General features: G+C 38.7%; 1 protein-coding gene across 1 annotated transcript in view; it reads right to left on the bottom strand.

Moving 5' to 3' along the window:
• asap2a (ArfGAP with SH3 domain, ankyrin repeat and PH domain 2a) overlaps nucleotides 1-19,136 on the bottom strand; it is a 182,039-nt gene that overhangs the window by 18,155 nt on the left and 144,748 nt on the right. The window contains exons 15-22 of the mRNA XM_080192131.1: nucleotides 15,625-15,758; nucleotides 11,635-11,729; nucleotides 10,019-10,208; nucleotides 8,817-8,902; nucleotides 8,315-8,430; nucleotides 5,768-5,835; nucleotides 5,559-5,666; nucleotides 3,267-3,510 (exon numbers count right to left, since the gene is read on the bottom strand). Of these exons, the coding sequence (XP_080048257.1) occupies nucleotides 3,267-3,510; nucleotides 5,559-5,666; nucleotides 5,768-5,835; nucleotides 8,315-8,430; nucleotides 8,817-8,902; nucleotides 10,019-10,208; nucleotides 11,635-11,729; nucleotides 15,625-15,758 (1,041 nt within the window). The remainder of the gene's footprint in view (nucleotides 1-3,266; nucleotides 3,511-5,558; nucleotides 5,667-5,767; nucleotides 5,836-8,314; nucleotides 8,431-8,816; nucleotides 8,903-10,018; nucleotides 10,209-11,634; nucleotides 11,730-15,624; nucleotides 15,759-19,136) is intronic.

The following is a 19,136-nucleotide window of genomic DNA, read 5'->3' as shown; positions in this document are numbered from 1 at the left end:
TCATTGTAGCTTCAACCAGCTAAAGATTTCCCTTGACTCCCACTGACTTTGAATTTGATCGGATGCATTTATGCCAAACTCAAAGGATGCCTGATGGCGAGAGCAATCACTTTACCTTTCAAATTCAGTTCTTTCATCTAAGCTTGGACCAAAGCTTTAATCAGGTTAAGAGACAAGTGGCCTTGGCAGAACCAAAACAGAGTTTCAGTCAACCTGCTATTGCTGAGTATGACTGCACTATTGATGGCAGCTTCAAACACTTTGCTGATGATTGAAAGTAGAATAATTACTGGCAACTAGTTGACATGGATTTGTCCTATTCTTTTGTAGGCAGGAAGTAGTTGGACAACTTTTCGCATTGTTGGGTTGATGTCAGAATTGCACTTGTATTGGAACAGTCTGACTAAGGCATAGCTGGTTTTGAATCTTAAGTCTTCAGTACTACAGCCAGGCTGTTATTAGGGCCTCTGCTATATTCAGTACCTTCAGCCATTTCTTTGGAGCAAATCAAATTGTCTACAGATTGACATCAATAATGAGGACCTCAGGAGGTGGTGGAGGTGGATCATCCACTTGGCATTTCTGTTTGAAGATGGTTGCAAGTGCTTTAGCCTTGTCTTTTGCGTGGTTGTTGGTTATGGGATCACTTGACTCTTGACTATAGCATACTACTTCTGCATTTTAGCATCCATGCAGTCCTGTGCTATAGGTTCATCAGGTTGGAACTTCATTTTCAGGGGTGTCTTGTGCGGTGCCTGGCATTTTCTCCTAAATTTTTCATTCAACTAGGGTTGGTTCCTGGCTTGGCAGTAACAGAAGACTGAATTCTACACCAGGCCATAAGTTACAGATAGTGGTTGAATACAATCCTCTTACTGTTGATGGCATTCGGCACCTCATGATTTGTCAGTTTTTCACTGCTAAATCTGTTCTGAATCTATCTATTTAGCAAGCAGTAGTGCAAAATCACAAAATGAAGGGTGTCCTCAGTTAATAGCCAGACTTGGGGTCCAATTTTACCATTGCGCTGCGCCCATTTTTGGGCAGGAAAACTTGGTAAAGTCGGGCATGAGGCGAGTAGTGTGATCCACACCCGCCTCCATGCTGGTTCCCCCTTTACCAAGGCCTAAAAATGGCCATTATCAGGACCATGCCCAATGCATACATTTAAATTAATGAGCTATATGTCCAACTTTACTGGAACTTCCCCTTTACCGTGTTGGCCCATCCAAAATCAGCGCGAAGGTAGGTGCTTGGCGTCTGACGGCTCTCCGGGGGCAGGGCGGGGAGGGGGGGGGGATCGATAGCGCCCATGATAGGTCTGGGTGGTGGGAGTGGATAAGGGGGTCAGTAATGCTGGAGGGTGGTGGGGCCACGTCTGTGGGGGCCTGGGGGAGGCATTAGCCAGCCTGCGAGGGATGTGGCACGAGCGCCACATTCTATCAATCATTGCTTTTTCTGCACATGCGCAGCTGGAGGTGTCGATCGGAGCCGCAGGATTTCAAGTTAGTTAAGCCCCATCCACAGGTTTGTGCAGTGTAATTCAGAATTGCTGATATTTTTTCGGCAGAGTGCATATGGGGGCGCCTGAGAACGGGTCTAAAAGTCAAAACTGGGATTGTTTCAGATCCAAGTTTCAAGTCTGCCCAGCACTTAGAATCAAAATGGTAAAACAGAACTCTTAGTCTCTACAAGAATAGTGAGGTGGTCACTTCTAACAAGTGATAACAAATGGTCATAGACTGAGGCCTCTATAATAGGTAGTATCAAACAAGTACATTCATGAAGATATTATGAAATTTTAAGTTATCTTTTTGAAAAAGTGAACAAAAGATAATTGTAGCATACAATAAAACTTTTGAATTACAACTGCATAAACCATACAGCTAATACCTTCTTAAATATGGACCTGAGTGAAGGAAGCTCATAGCCACCTGTGAAATTCACAGATCACATTTTTTAAGGATTTAAGACAATCGGATCTGCAAACAACTTATTTCCATGTTTCACCGGGGCAAAAGGAAGGCAAATGAAATTCAACAGGTGCAAGATGAATGTGAAATGAACCACATCGACTTTTCATTGTATCCAAACACAACAACCCACTAGGTGTGTAGTGGTGCGAGTGAATCAAACTCAATGTCAAAGGCCACAACCAGGATGTTTATCCAAATAACACACTATCTTATTTGGAAAATGGACTTGTTACAAGTCACAATGGCAAGCCAGGCAGCCATGTTTGTTGCCTGCTATTAAAACAGCAAGGTCTAGCTCTACGGAAACAGAGAAATCAACTGTAACTATCAAATTAGCTGCAGGAAACTAAGCAACCAAAGTAATACCTTGAGAGTGGGAGGCAGAAAAGACAAAATAGTTGAGTGGTGACTTTCACAGTCACTAGTACAGCATGATGATCAGGTCAACAGATTGTCTTCCAGCTGGTTACAGATGTCTCGCACCACGTAACACAAGGTTATGATCTCCTGTGCCAACATGCTGAGGAAGCTAATGATTCTGCCTGTAGAACTTGTATAGTGGATATGGCCTCCTGGATGTTGCAGATCTCTGCTGCTCTTCTCTTTTGTGCATCTATAATCTAGAAGTCTGCAAACAGCAGGTTGCTGTTATTTTGGTTCTCCTGAGGTCCCAATCTATGGCAGCAAAGTGGCACGCATCCTGATGTAATGGGTCAAACCTCAGAAGTGAAGAAGAAACCTCCACTTGTACAAAGTCCAATTCTCAGCAAATGTACTGTGGACACACTTTCCTAATACCAGGTAAACAGTTGTGAATAATGAGTACGCACTGCCATTCCCCTCTTCCACCACCGCCCCCCCCCCCCCCAACACAACTGATCACACCCTTCAATAATGACATATTCTGGCTTTGCTGTCAATGGAGAAGTTCAGGAAGTCCAGGAAACCCATGGACCTGGCTTTAAACCAAAAAAATGTCAATGCTGCCCTAATTGAGCTACGATTACAAATACAATTGGCAATCATCTTCTCCTGAGGGTTTCAATACATGTAATCTAATGTTTTGGAAATGAAACTTGGAAGTCAACTGGTTGGAAGTGGCTTCGCAAAGTGGTGCAAATTTCACCAGCTTATCCCACCTTGCTCCTTCATTTGAAATCCAGTCCAACAAGTTTCCTGAGCTCTTTATAAATGGAGAAAAAATATTTCACAGCATCAGAAAGTAGACAATACAAAGTGGAAAGCTTACAGTACAGCTTAAGTAACCAATAATCAATTTTTATGGCTTACCTTTACTTGTATTCCGAGGTGGAAGTGGAGGAGCATCAGTTACAGAAGGCGGGGGGCTGGAGCTCAGTACAGCTCCATATGTTTCGTTGTGCAGCATACTTGGAATGAATGGTCGCTGTTTATCTTTCACAGAGTTGGTTGAATCTCTTGGCAGGATTGTAAGAGGAGCTGGAGGTTGAAGCTGGTTTGCTCCTGATAGATATGATAATTGATAGAAACTGATAGGTCTGTTGGGGCTGGATTGCTGAAAAGGATTGATTTGTTAAAATTTGTTAAGAACTTTAATTGGATACATTAACTCTCATGGTATTATTGTCATTAAAAAAAGATGTATTATAATATGTGACATTTTCAGTAAGACAAATCATAATGCACAAGACATTAATTTTAATCTTCCACAGTAGGGAGATGGCAACGTAAAGCTGGGCTCTTAAAATGCTTGCTTGTGTTATGATTTGGTAAGGTTATCTACTTTAACATAACTACTGAGGAATCATAGTTGGAAAAGTACTCAGCAGACCAGCAAAGAAATTGCTTCAACAGTATAATCCTAGATGTTGTAAAGGCATCTAAAATAAAGGTGTTCTTAAGGTACCCATGTTACATAATCAATGGTTTCTTTCAACAGTGGTAGATAAAATTGACAAATACAAGTAACAGAAATGCAAGAAACATTGTATTGGGAAAAGGAGGATGCAGAGAAAAAAGGATATAGAAAAAAAAGGAAAGAAAAAGAAAACAGGGACAGCAAAGGTTAGAGAGACAGAAAATCTAGCATTTATATGGCACCTTAGGTATTAAATATATAACAGCAGTAAGAGCTAGTAACTTGATTAGATTTGCTGACTGATCTGATGAGTTTGGGTTAAACTGGAGGAAGTCAAAGAACAGTCAAACAGAGGATCAGAGCTCAGAGAAATTAAACACCTCAGTGGGCAAGTTATCAACTACTGCAGAGCAAGCAAATTCATCAAAAATAGATGCAAGTAAATTGTCAGTGCAGGCATGTCATATTATCAACTTTCAATATTTTTAAAACATTGGACATGGACTGCAGCAGTTCAAGATGATGGCTCACCACCACCTTCTCAAGGGTAATTAGGGATGGGAATAAAAATACAACCTTAGTCATTTGTGGAATCCACAGGTCTCAATTTTTAAAGATGATCAAGTACCTAAAGACTATGAAATTTGCAGACTGCCTGTCTCCATGTTTCATACTAGACAAAAAGGAAATTGAAATCAATGGTTATTTCAACTTCCCATTGTACCATGATGGTTCCCACCCTCCCCACCTTTCCATACAAACTCGACTGGTTGGACCTGAGAACCACCCTTGTAGATATTTGACAACAAGAAACCCTGCAATCTGCGAGACTCTCACTTCAATCTTAAATCAATCTTTTTCAAATTACAGGCTCATAGGAGACTGGAAATGTAAATGTAATTTAGGGACTGAATTAGTTGTTGCCTGTAAAATTACATTATCTTTATCTGTATATAATCCTTGTGGGCTTGTGTATGTACGCACGTATGGGAGGTAGAGACTGAATGTGCAATATTGTATTAACTCAGTTAAGTTTGTCAGAAGAAATAATTATTTAAATTCATGAAAGCTTTCTGCGGAATTATTTAATTGGAATACATATTCCAAGAATAAGTAAAGACACATCTCTTTCCATATGAGAGACACCGATCACAAGCAGAAAGAGCGCACAAATATTTTGTCACGGACATAATGTATGACAAATGATTTACTGAAGTATCACAACGTAGAATTCTATAAATTTGTGAATAGCTTACAAAACCAGCTATGCAAAAATCATACTGGTCGTCATGTTTTGGCACAAACTGAATATTTTGTAAATGAATAGCAACTTATATAACTTAGGTGATGCAAAAATGAAAGAGGAACAACTCTAACAGTTAGACTCAGAACGTAGTCCCAAACATGAAAGATTAACGAGAATAAAATTAAAAGCAGCCGAAAGTAAATTCAGAGCACGTGTCTCAAAATCTCAGGTTGCATCACAATCTGATTACAGGAAACCTGGGTCACTACATTCAATATCCAAACATTGACAAGTAGCAGCTCACTGCTAGCCAACACCAGATGAAATATAATGGACCAATCTGTAAACTGAATTGAACATGATAATGAGGATTCAACATCAAAAACATGGAAATAATCTGAGTAATTGCCATTTCCAATGATGGGACTGTGTTGAAAAAATGCTAACATAGCAAAGAAATTACAGTAACAGAATTGTTGACTGAACACTAAATTCCTACCTTGTCTTCAATATCATCATCACTTTCATCTAGGTCTTCATGATGCAATCTCCATTCATATTCCACGTGGACATGAGCATTAAACTTGCCTGATAAAGATTGTATAAGCTACAAAAGAGAATTACCATTTATTTTAAAACAAAACATATATGAGTGGAGATTTTATAATAATTTTAGAATGTCTAAGAATATACAAATAATGAACATACCACTTCCTCACACTGTGTATGCTTTAAGCGTTTTGCAATGTCAAGTGGAGTTTCCCCTCCTTCATTGGCTGAAAAAAATTTTAAGCGTCAAATTCGTGTAAATGAAGTTAATCCTGCTTTTTTTTTTGCAGCAGGTGTTTCAAAATAAAGCCCCCCCCACACTCTGTGCACTGCAGAGTGCATTAGCGTGAATCATTCCAGAAGCGAGCAGTACCTATTCCTGCTGGAGAAGCCAACAGGATAGCACTGAGCAGGGCCACTGCACATGCAGCAATCTGTCAGAGTCAAGATTGGCACACGCAGAATGGCCCTTGTCTGCTGACCTCTCCATTGCTGATCAGCTCCCCGCTCCCCCCCACCGCCGACGGCCCTGAGGCCCCACCCCATTAGGCCTGACCCCCTTGGCACTGCCCCATGCCCCCTGGGCATTGGCACTTTGCCCCTAGGGCAGTGACAGGAACCCATGCTGGAGAGGCCTCGATTGTCCCTCCACTCCAGCAGAGTTGGATTGCCAGCTCCCCACAAATGGGAGCTATATAAATCCCGCTGAAGTGAGGCTCGCTAATGATATTTAAATAATATTAAATGAGCTTTTGCATAAATTATTTATCTTCATGGTTCCCCACCAGAAATCAGCGCAGAACTGACAGTGCCGGAAATCTGGCTGTGGGAGACTGTGGCGCCTAGCATGGAACACATTAAATAGCCTCTGCTCGAGTCTCCTGGCCCACTGAACTACAAAGGCAGCGCAGCAGGATGGGAGTATTCCACCCCGCCCCCGCCACCATCCCCCCCTCCCCGCACACCCCCCCACCCGCAGCCCCCCCCACCCCCGCGCGCCCGCCCGCCCCCCCCCCATGTGTTTTAGTTACATATAGGTACTTTCTCAAATTAGTTGATATAGACTAAACACATGTAATTCAGTTTTCAGAACTTCACCACAAGAGAGCTTTTATTGCACATTTGGCAAATGCTACATGGTAAGCTGAAAACTAAGCAATATTAACAATATGAAAAACTGAAATCTGGATTAAATTCTTCAATTCAATTTATTAAAGAAAACTGCATAAATGTGTCTTCATAATCTGGACTCACTGAACCCATGATTACATGGAAACACTGTGCAGATCAGGGTTTTGAAACTGAATATGCATTGGCAACTTTTGCTTTACGCACTTATGCTGTGATTTTAATATGTTGCATTTGCAGAAACCACACAAGAGTTGCAATTTGATGTTTCCTTTAATTAATATATTAATGGCTTCACAAACTGATAGTGGAACTACCTTTATGCTGTTAGCTCCCAAGTTGGGCTATTTTTGTATTGCTATATCCTCATAAGCAAATTCAATATAACAAATAAAAGGAAACATACATGTATTATTGAAGAACGCTTTGGGGAGGAATGCAGCTACAAAAATGCAACAGATAGACTTCTGTTTTAAAAATTGGCTTCAGGCTGGTACTGTACTTCATGATATGTATGACCAAATCGTAGCAAAATGCAAGCTCATTCAGACCATCATGCCTGTTTCAGCTCAACTGAAGCTATCCCTGTCACTCATTTCCCTAGTCTCAATTGCAACCTTTTATATTTTCCCCTTTTAACTACTTACACAATTCTATTTTAAATGATGTTATAGGCTCTGCCACAATAGCTACTCGTGATGATATATGCTCTGCTCTAATAAATGGCTGTCAAAAAAATAACTTTTGCTTCATTCTTCTTGTGATAAATCTACAATCTATGTACCTTGTTACCAATTATTAGGAACATTCTTGCAAAATGGCAGCACAGTGGCTAGCATTGCTACCTCACAGCTTTAGGAACCTAGGTTTGATTCTGGCCTTGGCTGACTATCTGCACGGAGATTGCACACCCTCCTGTGTCTGTGTGGGTTTCCTCCAGGTGCTCCAGTTTCCTCCCCCAGTCCAAAGATGTGCAGGTTGGGTGTTTGGCCATGGTAAATGCACAGGATTATGGGGATAGCGTGAGGGATTGGGCCAGGGTAAAATGCTCTTTTGGTGCCGATTCAATGGGTTGAATGGCCTCCTTCTGCACCATAAGGATTCTATGGAAACAATGGTCGTCTTCCATAATTCTTAGATTTCCCTGTTCCAATTAAAAAGCTTAAATATTGGCAACTCTTTCTTCATAACTTTAATTATGTATCTAAGCAATCAAGATGAATTGCATTATTTTAATGAAAATTCATAAATGAAAAGTGTACTTAAATCAGCATGACTACTAAGAATCTATTTGATGCAAATAATCTTTGATCTACACGTAACACTGTCCATGATTGATTGAGCCCAACTTAACACATCTAATGCGCAGAAGTATTTTGTTCCCTTGATTTTCACTAGCCTCATTTTTCTAATTCTGAAAAACGGCATCTATCTAAAACATTTATTTTGTTCCTCTTTTCAGATCTTGAAATAACATTTGCAACATTTTTGTTTTTTTATATATGGACTTCAAATCACACCCTCATCAGAGAAGGGATTTTCCAATATTAAATGAAACATAATTTTGAAGTAACATACCTATTTCAATGGAGGCTTTTCCCCTCAAAAGCAACTTGAGACATTCCACATTATCATTCAGACAGCAATAATGCAATGCTGTACTGCCTTTGGTAGTCTGTTTATCAAGATTTCCACTGTTGGACCAAACATTAACAAATTCATATATAGGGTTATATTTCAAAAGATGATATTCAACCACTTGAGGCACATACAATGCTTGGCCTGCACTGATGGCAATTTCCTTCTAATAATATAAAACAAGCATTTAAAATAATGCTTGCATTATCAGCAAGAATGTTTTCAGTTCACAAACCCCATTCTCATCCATGAAAGTTTTAGACCAGATATGTTAGTCAAAGATACAAATCCTGAGTAAGACTGACACTATGTTGCCTGTACACTCAGATGGGTAGTGATCAAGATAACAGATAAGCAAGTTAGTGCATTAATTTTCTGCAGACCTTAAGCCCATTAGCCTCATCATCATACTAGTTTTAACATTTCATAATGAAGTGCTGACCTGTTCTGTACTAAAAAGTCAACTACATGGAGTGATGTTCTGTCCACCAATCTTACAGCAAGATGTAGTGCAGTTTCTCCTTGTTCCTAGAAGCATATATGAAAAAGAAATTATCTGCAAAAGTATTTAAATAGATAAACTCAAATGAGGTTTTACAATGTTATGAAACACTAGTTAATCTATGAACTTGTATCAATTAAGAAACTAGAGTAACACATTTTACAATGCATGCAAATTCACTGTTGATGATTTTTAAAATCACCACGTATTGCACTCAGAGCAAGAACCTAGTTTTGTGCAACTTAGGTTGTGATTTGCCAACACTTAAGTACCTTTTGATGATTTACCACATACACAAATCAGACTGTGTGCTTCAAAATTGAAGCACAGAATCATACAGGTTTCAATGTTCAGTAAATTAATTCTGTTCTGACTAAGGAATTGATTACAAATTCTGACTAGTTATACGTGACACAATACACTTTCATTGCCAGCACGGTTTCATTATGATGGCTGATTTAAAGACCTAAGACCTTGAGAATGAATAAAAATAAAATCTACTCTTACATCTGTGACAAGTAATTTTTTTTGCCACTTGCAAAGTATATCACACTTAACTGATTTTCCCATATGTCACAATCATAAATGGAAACTATTCAGAAAGCAATGGGAAAATAGAAAGCAGTCATTCTTTGCTGGCTGTTGCTGGACTTGGTCAATTGGTGTCACCACTTGGACTCCTTTAATTTAGAACAATCTCAAAACCAGATGGGGATATACAAGGAACATCTGATTTAGGGTCATGTGTCTTATAGCATCAGAGGTAATCTCTAATTGACTCCAAAGTGCCTTGTTAATAGCACTTCTCCATACTTAGTTGATAGTAGCCCTAGAGATTTAGGGGAGATGAAGTCACAGTTTCACCATAACAACTAATCATGACAATCTTATTGTACTCACAAGCTATCTCAGAGGAATACTATAGGAGATCAGTCAGCAATAGTTTATCCAGGTGAGTCAGACTGGAACACAGCCCCAGATTACACTGCTGTTCATGATTCTCTTTCAGCATTGGATCTCTTTCCCTTAATATTTTTCTTTACGTGACTCCATATTTTCCTCCAAACTCAACCATTTCAAATTCCTCACATAGGTACGCATATCCTCTAACTTTTTTAAAGAAAGCTGAAAACAAATCTTACATGTCCATTTGCCAAAGGAATTGGATCAGTGAGATCTACACCATCAGCATACACCTGAATTAATGCGAAGATGTCCCTTGACTTGATTGCATCACACAGACAGCTGAGTTTGGCTGCATTGTCAGCACACTTTTTTCTTGAGTATTTCCGTTCTATGTATTTAGCAGTGATGTAGTCCTTCCGTGCAACCCTACAAAAGAAGAATTTTTTCCAACGTCTAAACCTGCTTTAATATCAGTGACAAGAAATAAGATCATTTATTAAATATGGAATAATTATGTCAAACAAAATTCCCAAGTAAACCAGCATTCAAATTGGGACTTGTCATCATTTGCACTGATGATAAAGGTGCTCTTTAAAAAAAGTAATAAGGAATAACGATTTGAGACATGCAAAATGTCATAATAACAACTTGCATTTACTTAGTGACTTTAACGAAATAAAAATATCCTAAGGTGCTTCATAGGAATATTATTAGACAAAGTTTAAAAACAAGGAACAGAGAACAGGTGACCAAAAGCTTGATTTTGAAGAGTGACTTAAAGGAGAGCAAGGTAGGGAAGTGAAAAGGATTAGGAAGGGGATTCTAGAATTTAAGGCCCATGCAGCTGAACAAGTGGCCACTGAAAGTGCAGCAATAAACACTGCAGATACACAAAGCCAGAACAGTCCAAAAGCCATTGATGTACTGTATTAGGGACTCAACGCAAGCACAAAGAGGAAGAGATTATCCATTTTTATCTCAAATAGCTTTAGCAAAAGAAAACAAAATGTTACTGGTTTAGGAGATAAAGATGGGGTGATGTTAAGCTAGTTTCATTATAAGTAACCGATTTAAACGAAGAAGAAAATCGGAAATATATAAGAATGAACAATGCTTATCAAGAGAAAAAGAGCATTTGGGAAACTACTCAAAATGCAAAACACAGAGCATAAATGCAAAGCTCTGATAGTTTGCAAAATACAACTTTCTCCAGAATTAACTTTAGAATCAAAAAAGGACTATATTTAACATTGAGACAAAGTAAATTATTCAAAACATCTTATGAAATTATTTCAGAACTAATTATACAATCCTTTTGAGGCCAGGTGTTTTTATTGCAACATTCAAGCCTTTATTGTAACTCTACATGGAAACTTCAATTCTGAAGCTAATAAACGACCCATCAAGTTTAATTCTAAATTCAATACTACCAGTAATCCCATTTAGAAAAATTCTTTGGCGCCCTTTGTTTATTTGCCTCATGCAATAAGGAGCAAATGTCAACTTCATTTTTAATTTAGTAGGGAAAGCAAGATATGAAGCCCGATTTCCAATTCTCCCCCACCTTCCAAACTAAGATAATCACGTCCATAACACAATCCGAATTTGCAGACGAGTCAAAATAAGCAAAAGCAGTAAAGGCATTTTAAAGAATAAGATATCACTCTCAAAAGATGCTGACTATTGAGTTATCCATTCTTATTATTTGTAGGGTTAGTCAGTTTGGGGAAAAAAAGCAGAACACACTTTTTAATGATAACGCACTCTTGAAAAAAAGTATAAAAGGAAAACTGATGTCTTCCCAGACTCAAATGTGCTTCTTACCATAAACTGCAAAATTTTGTACACTTACATGTCACTATTGGGATTTGGTTTAGCAGTTTCATCCAAAGGCAAACTAGCTTCCATGATCTCATTCAATGCTGCATTCCCAATGTTCTTGGCTAGCTATCAAAAATAACATTTCTCCCATTAGATTTTGATGCATTTAGCCAATCTATTATTATATATGAATATTAAAAGTGTTGAATGGTTTGCAAGATTTCATTTCAAAATGCATTGCTGGATGGACTGTAAGATCTAATCTCAAAATGTGTTGGATTTCCATTGGGTTCAGCCTGTTGGAAAAAACACTGTAAACAAAGAACAAAGAAAATTACAGCACAGGAACAGGCCCTTTGGCCCCCCAAGCCTGCACTGACCATGCTGTCCGACTTAACTAAAACCCACTACCCTTCCGGGGACCATATCCCCCTATTCCCATCCTATTGATGTAGCTGTCAAGATGCCCCTTAAAAATCACTACTGTGTCTGCTTCCACTATCTCCAGACCAGGTTTTAGTCCAACCTATTTAACTAAACCTATATAACTAAAACCTGGTGTTGTCAGACTTTTTACTGTGTTTACGCCAGTCCAACGCTGGCATACCCACATCATGTCCACTATCTCCCCCAGCAACGAGTTCCAGGCACCCACTACTCTGTGTAAAAAATCTGCCTCGTACATTTCCTTTAAACCTTGCCCTCGCACATTAAATCTATGCCCCTTGGTAATTGACTCTTCCACCCTGGGAAAAAGCTTCTGACTATCCACTCTGTCCATGCTTCTCATAATCTTGTAGACTTCTATCAGGTCTCCTCTCAATCTCCGTCACTCCAGTGAGAACAAATGCAGGTTTGACAAACCTGTCACATAAACCTGCAGTACCAGTTAAACCTTTTAGGTGGAATTGTAAGTAGATTATTTCCATTTTAAATACATTACTATGATGTTTGTTAGAAAAGCAATAGTGTATTCTTGATATGTGAGCATCAGTGATAATGTTAGCATTTAATGCCCATCTATAGCTGCCCTGAGCATATAATGGTGGGTCACCTTTTTGAGCCATATAGTAAGGGTATTTATTCTTTGTAGTTTTTCATTCAATTGACTGCCCAGTTATGCCGTTTCAGAGAAGGTTCTGTGAATTAATGGTACCTAAGAGGCAAAATACTTGTCCAAACTGAGGTTTTTTTTAGCCTCCACAGGTAAGCTCATCTAAGATTTCAAAGAACTATGAACCTATTAATGTTGACTAGTAACCAGTCTAGAGCAGCCATTCATGATCATGATGTACCATCATCTCAACAAGTTGACAGTGTTGGTTAGTCTACTGGTTTTGGGGGGGGGGGGGGGGGGGGGGGGCGGTGGGGGGAGAGAGGGGAAGGAAGAGGAGGACATGTTTTTCTTCTTTGTACACAACATAAATGACTTTGGTGTGGTGTCCCTCCTTTCAAAGAACTATTGTGTTTACATTTTGGTTGCTGGACTACAAGTTTTAGGTGGTCACCCTTTAGGTAGCTACAACGGGCAATATATCGTATTCATGATCCAGTATATCACATGGACCAAAGGTAGGATTTTGATTATAGTCTCTAGATACAGATCTGTAGGTTAAACTGTATTCCACAATAAAAATGGCTCCTTAAAGCCAGAATTCCTCTTCTTTGTTTACAAAAGAACAGCTTTGTCATTCCCTTGATCGCTATATATCAATTAACCAAATAATGGATTTGAAAGTTCCTCTTGGTGACTTTGTCATCTCAGAATATAATAGGCTGTCACAAGACAAAATTCTGTAGACTCATGCGAGTGAAATCCTAAATTATAACAATGATTGCTTTCTTGCACTCCAAGAAGCAGAAAAAAATCTGATATCAGTAAACTGGGTGACTTTAATGTTAATTTTTCATATTGGCAACATATTGAGTTGAGTTTAACAAGACCTTCAACTGAGAATAGCAAAGAGAAATGGGTTTTTTTTTAAACAATACATTATATAACGCTGACCTTAAGGAGGCCCTTGAACCAAGAAGATGGGTTAAAGAGAAGTGGCTTTCCTCACATACTTTAGACACCATTGAAAGATTGAGTGGATGTCTTTAAGGGAATACAAAATGAGTTGAAGTGCTGGGGCTGATAAAATCACAAGCAAATCAAAGAACGCTCTCTGAAATACAGTGTGGCCCTGTTATAATGCGATGGTTGGGGTCCCTAAAATGTTATCGCGAAAAAAGCGGGGTCGCGCTAAATCAAGGTATCGGTTTGTGCTGAGCGCCTTGGCATTTAATATAGGTCCCACCATCTTTGAAGTGCTCTTGTCTGTGGCATCCTGGTAAGTTTTGCAGTTGATCTGGTTTTGGTAGATGAAATAGTGCATGGGATATTCAGCCACTAATGTACTACTGAATTACAGAAACCATTTCTTGGGTAAGATGAGAAAATGTTTTGTTAGATTTCTTTGCAACTTTTGCATCCTCAGCCATTGTGTACTACCGGCTGACAAGAAGTGAGCAGGAAATCTAGATCTTCTGCCAATATTGTCATATTTTTGATCAAGAAAAATAAAATGAAAGTGATGGTTCATAGGCAGGCGGTGCCAAGGTTGAAAACTAACTGGGAAAATCAGAAATTTGTGTTTCAATGACAGAGTTTTTGGAAAGCTAGTGTTTTGCAGGAGGAAGGAAAATTGAAAGAGACAAGGAATGCTGTAAGCTTGAGGTCCCAGCAAAGAATGGAGTTAAAATAGATTGTGATTATTCTTAATTTCAACAGTTGTAATTTCAGTATAATAGAGTGCAGGAGGAAGGAGAAGATGCAGATCTTTGAGTAAAAAAAAAGGGTCCAATGATTCATCGCAGTATATTCAAATTGGGGTTTCACTGTAATTGAATTGGAGTTGTGTTTGCAACATATCAAAGCCTCAAGTGAATCCCTACTTACAGGTCAGAACAGTAAGAAGTTTCACAACACCAGGTTAAAGTCCAACAGGTTTAACTGGAATCACGAGCTTTCGGAGCACTACTTCTTCATCAAGTAAGTCGCCTGTTTGACTTTAACCCGGTGTTGAGAGACTTCTTACTGTGCGCTGTCCTTGGTAAAATTCATGGCAGGGCATAACCACTGAATTCAGTGTTTCATCATGAGAGGAAGTTGCTAAGCTAATTAAAAGTATAAAGCTTGGCAAGGTTCCAACCTGCTGTGATATAATTGGAATTTCTCAGAACTGATGTGGATGTAGTGACTAACTACCACTTCTTTGCTGGATACAGAAATTCAAGTTATCTAACGGTTGGGATTCATGAGGTTTTCTTGCCAACCTATAAGAGCAAACGAAACATAACTGAGTATGGTAACTGTTGTGGCATCATTCTTCTTTGTTGCAAGTAAAGAACATTATTATCGCTTTTATTTGGTTCATTTTGATCCCAAGGCAGTTTTTTAAATTCTGTCTGTGGTCTTTTGGCAAATTAGGGAGCTGTAGGAATGGTAGCATAGGGGACGGGGGGGTAATTTGGACACCATGAGGGATAGAGGGAAGGATCAAATGACCCTGAAGAAAACATTTTTGCTCCTTCTGGCTTACAAGCAGTAAATAAAAGCATTTACCAACAGATCCAGCCCTTCACAACCTGGAACTGCAGAGGCCCAGGTAGCCTCCACATATAAAAAACAAATATTGAGTAACAATGGACACACAAGACTGCTCAAAATATTTCAATAACCAATCTGCATCCTGAGACAGGGTTGATTAGTCACCCTCACCTTGCCTCCCTTTGCATACACTACAATGTGTGTAACTTGTACTGCATTTCATTTGAATGCTTCCCCACTTATATGGTTTCTCTCCTTTTTCCATTTTATCTTTATCCACCATTTATGTTCCTCAGATAAATTGGACGTCTGGCCTTCATAATCTAACTAACCTGCAAAAGATGTGGAACAGCAATCTGTATTGACCGTTCCTCCCATTGTTTGCAGAGTTTGGATTAAGACATAATTATTAATTGAAAAGGGACTTACCAGGAGTTCTGATGTCCCTAATACATCCAATGTAAGGGACTGTATTCTGGAGTAGTGAACCCCCAGCTCTCTATGAATTCCAGAGCATTCAATGCATGTTAGAATTCCCAGATTAGTAGATAACCATGTAGGGTCTGTTAAATAAAACAGACCAGTCAATTTCAAAACAGCACAAGCATTATTTCTAGGATCTAATGCAGTATTTCACAACAAAAAAAAACTTTAGCAGACCTCACTTCCTTGTCAATTTGATGCTGTTGATTCAAAAACAAATTGATTTTGGACTGCTGTAAAATGATTAAGTGATTTCGTAAATCTGAGACAAATTAAATTTCCACTGAAATTTTCTTTCCAAAGAAATTTATAAGAGCTTTTTTTTCTACTTAGAATACAGTCACATCAACCTGATTCCACCAGCTGTACTTACCTTGGTATCAAAACGTTTGGATTTAAGCCTCATGCCAGGTGATGAGCATAAATCTGAATTCACATTGGAGTAAACCATTATTAGAGGTGCCAACACTGAATTGTGTGTTAAATAATCCTAACTGCTTGGCGATGTTAAGGCTTGGTGATGTTAAGATTCCACAACACTTGTCAAAGAGAAGAGCTCTCCTGTGTTCTACCCAACATTACTCCCTGGATACATTTGATCAGAAACAGATTAATTGGTCATTCTTTGCTATTGCAAACTTACCAGAATGATGGGCAGGTAAATACCATAAAGTAAATCAACCATACCCTCCATGTCATGACATCATGAGAATTATAGTTAAACTCCTCCCACATATTTGTTAGATGTTAGTACCAAGCCAAATTGATTACCTGTAAATGTAACTATATAGGAAAATTGTGAAACTGATTTCATTAAAGTAATTCACCAAAACAGCTTTTGAAATACAAAGATGGAAACTGGTCACATAGCAATGATTATTTTTCAAAACAGTAGACTCATGGAGAACCGCAGCACGTTTTCCAGTGGTGGAGGCGGCTCGCCATTGGCCACCAGCAGGTCATCCAGTCCTGCCAATGTCTGCAATGTTTTGAGTGGCTTGCCCATCCCATTGCTGGGGAACCCACCATAGAGGGTTGCCTTCACTGGGCCATTCGCAATGGGAAGGACTGGAAAATCCTAACCGGAGTTTAAAGTTCTGTAATTTTGCTACAGTAAAGACAATTTTCCCTTCTGACAATTTCATGACAATATGTTGTCAATTACATTTCCAATCTTTAACTTGAAACTGCACACCTCTGTAGATCTTGCTTTTTTTTTTCTGAAGGCTGGTTTTGCTGAAGAGTCCATGTCAAACATTCTAAATTGACAAAATAATTGATGAGAATGTCTGCAATTAAGCAACCAACTTATAAGTTTTAATGGATGTAATAATAATCAGATGTTTGTTGAATAAAATGCTCACACAATCATAGAACTAATGGTACATAGACTATTTTGTCCATCCTGCTTGTGCTAGCCCTTCAACTGGAACTGTCTACTTAATACCATCTAATTTTCCTTTCCCTCTAATTTCTAAGATTTTTCTTTTCAACGAGTTATCTAATTTCCTTCTAATATAAGAGACAGGCTCTGCTTCAATAGCCACTGCAAGTAAGACATTTCAGTTCCGATTTCAGTTGAGCTCAACATGCCAGTTCTGTTTCTGATGCTGCCAGACCTGCTGATTTTTTCCAGCACTTTGTTTTTATTTCAAATCTCCAACATCTGCAGTATTTTTCTTTTATTTTATCTATCTTCTCAAAACTACTCAAGATTTTGAACACCTCTATTAGTTCCCATCTCTTATCCCACTGGGGAAAAAAATCAAATGATTTAATTTTTTTTCAGATGGTCCCTTTCATTTCCCTTTGCAAAGCATGGCCCATTTCTTGACTTTCCCAATCCCTTTAAGATTTCTGCATGGCCGCATATGTGCTTCTTAAAGAACAACTACTTCTGCATAGCAACTCTGCCCTCTTCACAGCAATTCCTATATAACTGAGGGAATATTGACAAAACCTTATTCCAAGCATCATTCTCATGTGTCCTTTCGATATACTTTCCGCAACCATAGTTGTTCCAAAACACTGTGACCAAATTAGTGTACTCTATAAATTTAAATTCCTTGTTTTATATTCAATGCTGAGATGATTAAAACCCAGAATCCCATTTTCCTTTTTAATAATTTCTCCCACATAAGCTTCCACTTTAAGGATCTACAGAGACAGGTTTTAAAGAGGGTCTAAAGAAGAAAAGGCGGTTGTATGTGTGTTGGGGGGGGGTGTAGAAAAGGTATTTCAGAGGTTGGGGGCCAGGCAAATTAAGGCACAGCCACCAATGGTGCTTCTCAAGGGAAATTAAAGATGGACAATAAATGTTGGCCTACCAGTGATTGGATGACAGTGGAGAGGTGTTGGAGAAGGATATGTGGTTAACCATGTCAAAGATTGGAGACAGGTCGAGAAGGCCAAAAATGGAAAGTTTACTTTTCTCACAGTCACAAAGGGTGTCATTTGTGAATTTGAGCTGTTTCATTATTATGGTGGGAGTGGAAAGCTGTTTGGAGGGATTCAAACATGGAGTTCCTGGAAAAATGGGAATTGATTTGGAAGGCAACAGATCACTTCAAGACTTAGGACAGGAAAAGTAGGTGGAAGATCAGATGGTCGTTGCAAGGTTGATGGGGCCAAGTGTTGATTTTTTGAGAAGGGCGATGATAGCAGACTTGAAGAGGGAGAACATCCAAAAAGAATTTACAATATCAGATAACGCAGGTGTTGTACATATAGCACTGCTCCATCCCTTTTCATCTTGAATTCAAATTAACTGATGTTTATTATGCCATTATTGTGTCGACCATCTTTAAGCTTAATTCTATTACTTAAGATAATATTTTATCCTTTCACTGATCAGAACCAAAAACTTGCTCATGTTTCCCCTCAGTTACCATCATTACCAGCTGAGATGTGCAAAACTGTGTTCCTATTGGTGCTTAATTGCTCTTGTTTCAGCAATCAACTTCCCAAGGACAGATCTACCAAGGATATTCTGTACAACTGTAAATTTTAAACTGTTGCTCAATAAATAAGTATTTCTCTAAGTCGAAGCCTTACAAATACTATTACGGAGTTCCTGACAGAGATACTGAAGCACAGTGGTCCTTAAACTCCCTCTCTAAATCTCTATGCTGGAAGATGATTATACTGTACAATGTGGTTAACAATCTACCTATCCTTTTAGCACTGGGATGCCCACAGACTATTCACCTTCAAAAAAAGTAGATATTGGTGCTTCAAAACTCACATGAAAACACAAGATTCCATCAGTATTGAAAATACTCCACTTTCCTACAGTGTAGCAACAATATGAGAACAAGACAATTTCTTGAGTCAAATGAAACTAGGAAGTATTTTCTGGTAGGAGATTCAGGAGTGTGTTTAGGGCAGTTATTCAAAATGCAAGAAATTTACTAACTGAATCAAAAGCTACACTCCAAGAAATGACAGGGGATTCACAG

Source organism: Carcharhinus amblyrhynchos, chromosome 7 (assembly GCF_965287045.1).
Source record: "Carcharhinus amblyrhynchos chromosome 7, sCarAmb.v2.hapA, whole genome shotgun sequence".
Classification (NCBI taxonomy): Eukaryota; Metazoa; Chordata; class Chondrichthyes; order Carcharhiniformes; family Carcharhinidae; genus Carcharhinus; species Carcharhinus amblyrhynchos.
The sequence above is the reverse complement of the archived record's forward strand: the minus strand, read 5'-3'. Positions and strand labels throughout refer to the sequence as shown.